The sequence below is a fragment of the Borostomias antarcticus genome, assembly GCF_949987555.1.
Source record: "Borostomias antarcticus genome assembly, chromosome: 2".
Classification (NCBI taxonomy): domain Eukaryota; kingdom Metazoa; phylum Chordata; class Actinopteri; order Stomiiformes; family Stomiidae; genus Borostomias; species Borostomias antarcticus.
The window spans coordinates 42460870-42462704 of record NC_140235.1 but is presented as its reverse complement, the minus strand read 5'-3'; the positions used below and the strand labels follow the sequence as shown (position 1 = coordinate 42462704).

Genomic DNA, 1835 nt, shown 5'->3' with positions numbered 1-1835 from the left:
GCGGTAAAGCGACTGCAGAACCGCACCAGCTGCTCCGATTCTCCATCCAAACTCCCTCTCCATGGTTCCCTCACTCGTGAACAAGACCCCCAGATACTTGAACTCCTTCACTTGGGGTAAGGACTCATTTCCTACTCGGAGCGGACAGGCCACCGGTTTCCTGCTGAGAACCATGGCCTCAGATTTAGAGGTGCTGATTCTCATCCCAGCCGCTTCACACTCAGGTTGTGAACCTATCCAGAGAGTGCTGGAGGTCGCAGGCAGATGATGCCATCAGGACCACATCATCTGCAAATAGCAGCGACGTGATCCCCAGCTCACCGAACTGCAAACCCACCTCCCCACGGCTACGCCTTGATAACCTGTCCATGAAAATTACAAACAGAATTGGTGACAAAGCGCAGCCCTGGCAGAGGCCAACCCCCACCGGAAAGGAAGACGACTTACTGCCGAGGACCCGGACACAGCTCTCGCTCTGGGTGTACAGGGATTGGATAGCCCTAAGTAGGGACCCCCTCACCCCATACTCCCGCACAACCCTCCACAAGACCTCTCGAGGGACCCGGTCGTAAGCCTTCTCCAAGTCCACAAAACACATGTAGACAGGTTGGGCAAACTCCCAAGCCCCCTCCAAGATCCTCGCGAGAGTGAAGAGCTGGTCGGTGGTTCCACGACCAGGACGAAATCCGCATTGTTCCTCTTCGATCTGAGGTTCGACTATCGGCCGGACCCTCCTTTCCAGCACCTTGGAGTAAACTTTCCCTGGGAGGCTGAGTAATGTGCTCTCTCAAATAGCACTGGTTGTTAATAACAAATAGCACTGGTTATTAATAACAAATAGCACTGGTTATTAATAACAAATATCACTGGTTATTAATAACATACTGTAGCACTGGTTACTAATTGCTGCTCTTTTATTGTCTTCTGTCCTTCTCTCTGTGGTGGTGGAACGTTCCAGAAATGGGAGCAGATCGAGAGCAACTCCAAGCTGCGCCACCTGGGCAGTAACCTTTGCCTGGACAGCCGCAGCGCGCGGGGAGGGGGCCTCACCGTGGAGGTCTGCAGCCCCAACCTCAACCAGCAATGGAAGTTCACCCTTAACCTCCAGCCCTAAGATACTCACACACACACACACACACACCTCCTCCTGCACCTCCTCCTGCTCCTCCTCCACCCGTAACCCTCCTGTCCACCCCTGCCTTTGGGGGGCGGCGGCCTCTGCTGTGCTGCAACCAATCAGCTCCACCCAGCCACGCCCCCAGGGGAGGGAGAGGGAGGCAGGATGGGAAAGAAACTATGGTGGGATGATGATGGTGGTGGTGAGGATGATGATGATGATGAAGATGATGTTTTCCATCCAACTACATACCTCAGTGTTCCATCCTTGGTCCAGAGTGAATGAGTTTAGTTTTTTTATGAACTTCAGGTGAAAATGGAACGACTTGGCCACCTGATTTTTTATTTTATTATTCACATTTTTTCCCCCTTCTTATTTCCACTGAATTTCACTGCATTTTTCCGGAGATGGAAGTGACTTTATTTGTTGTATTTTTTTTTCTCAAGTAATCTATTGTTGTCGAATGTAAAGACAATATTCTCCTAGACAGACGGACTGGAGTGCTAGTGAATGGTTGGAGTTCAGAGGTTGGTTTTAGTTTGAATTTGGTTTCCTCTTGCTCATTGAAGTGAACGGACTCTCATGCGCTGAGCACTTCCTGTCGTTCACCCAAGCTCAGCCCTGATTGGCCGCTTGGCTTGGATGCCGGTGAGAAGTAATAACAGATGGAGAAAAAGGAATAAAAAGACAAAAACAATTTTGTTTTCTACGGTTTCTA

At 50.3% G+C, this 1835-nt stretch overlaps 1 protein-coding gene across 1 annotated transcript in view; it reads left to right on the top strand.

The window, feature by feature from the left end:
- Window positions 1-1228, top strand: part of galnt2 (UDP-N-acetyl-alpha-D-galactosamine:polypeptide N-acetylgalactosaminyltransferase 2) — a gene marked incomplete at its 5' end in the record, with an annotated part of 27672 nt that extends 26444 nt beyond the window's left edge. The window contains 1 exon segment of the mRNA XM_084455841.1: window positions 959-1228. Coding sequence (XP_084311967.1) covers window positions 959-1114 — 156 coding nt within the window. The 3' untranslated portion in view covers window positions 1115-1228.
- Window positions 1229-1835: the final 607 nt, after the last annotated feature.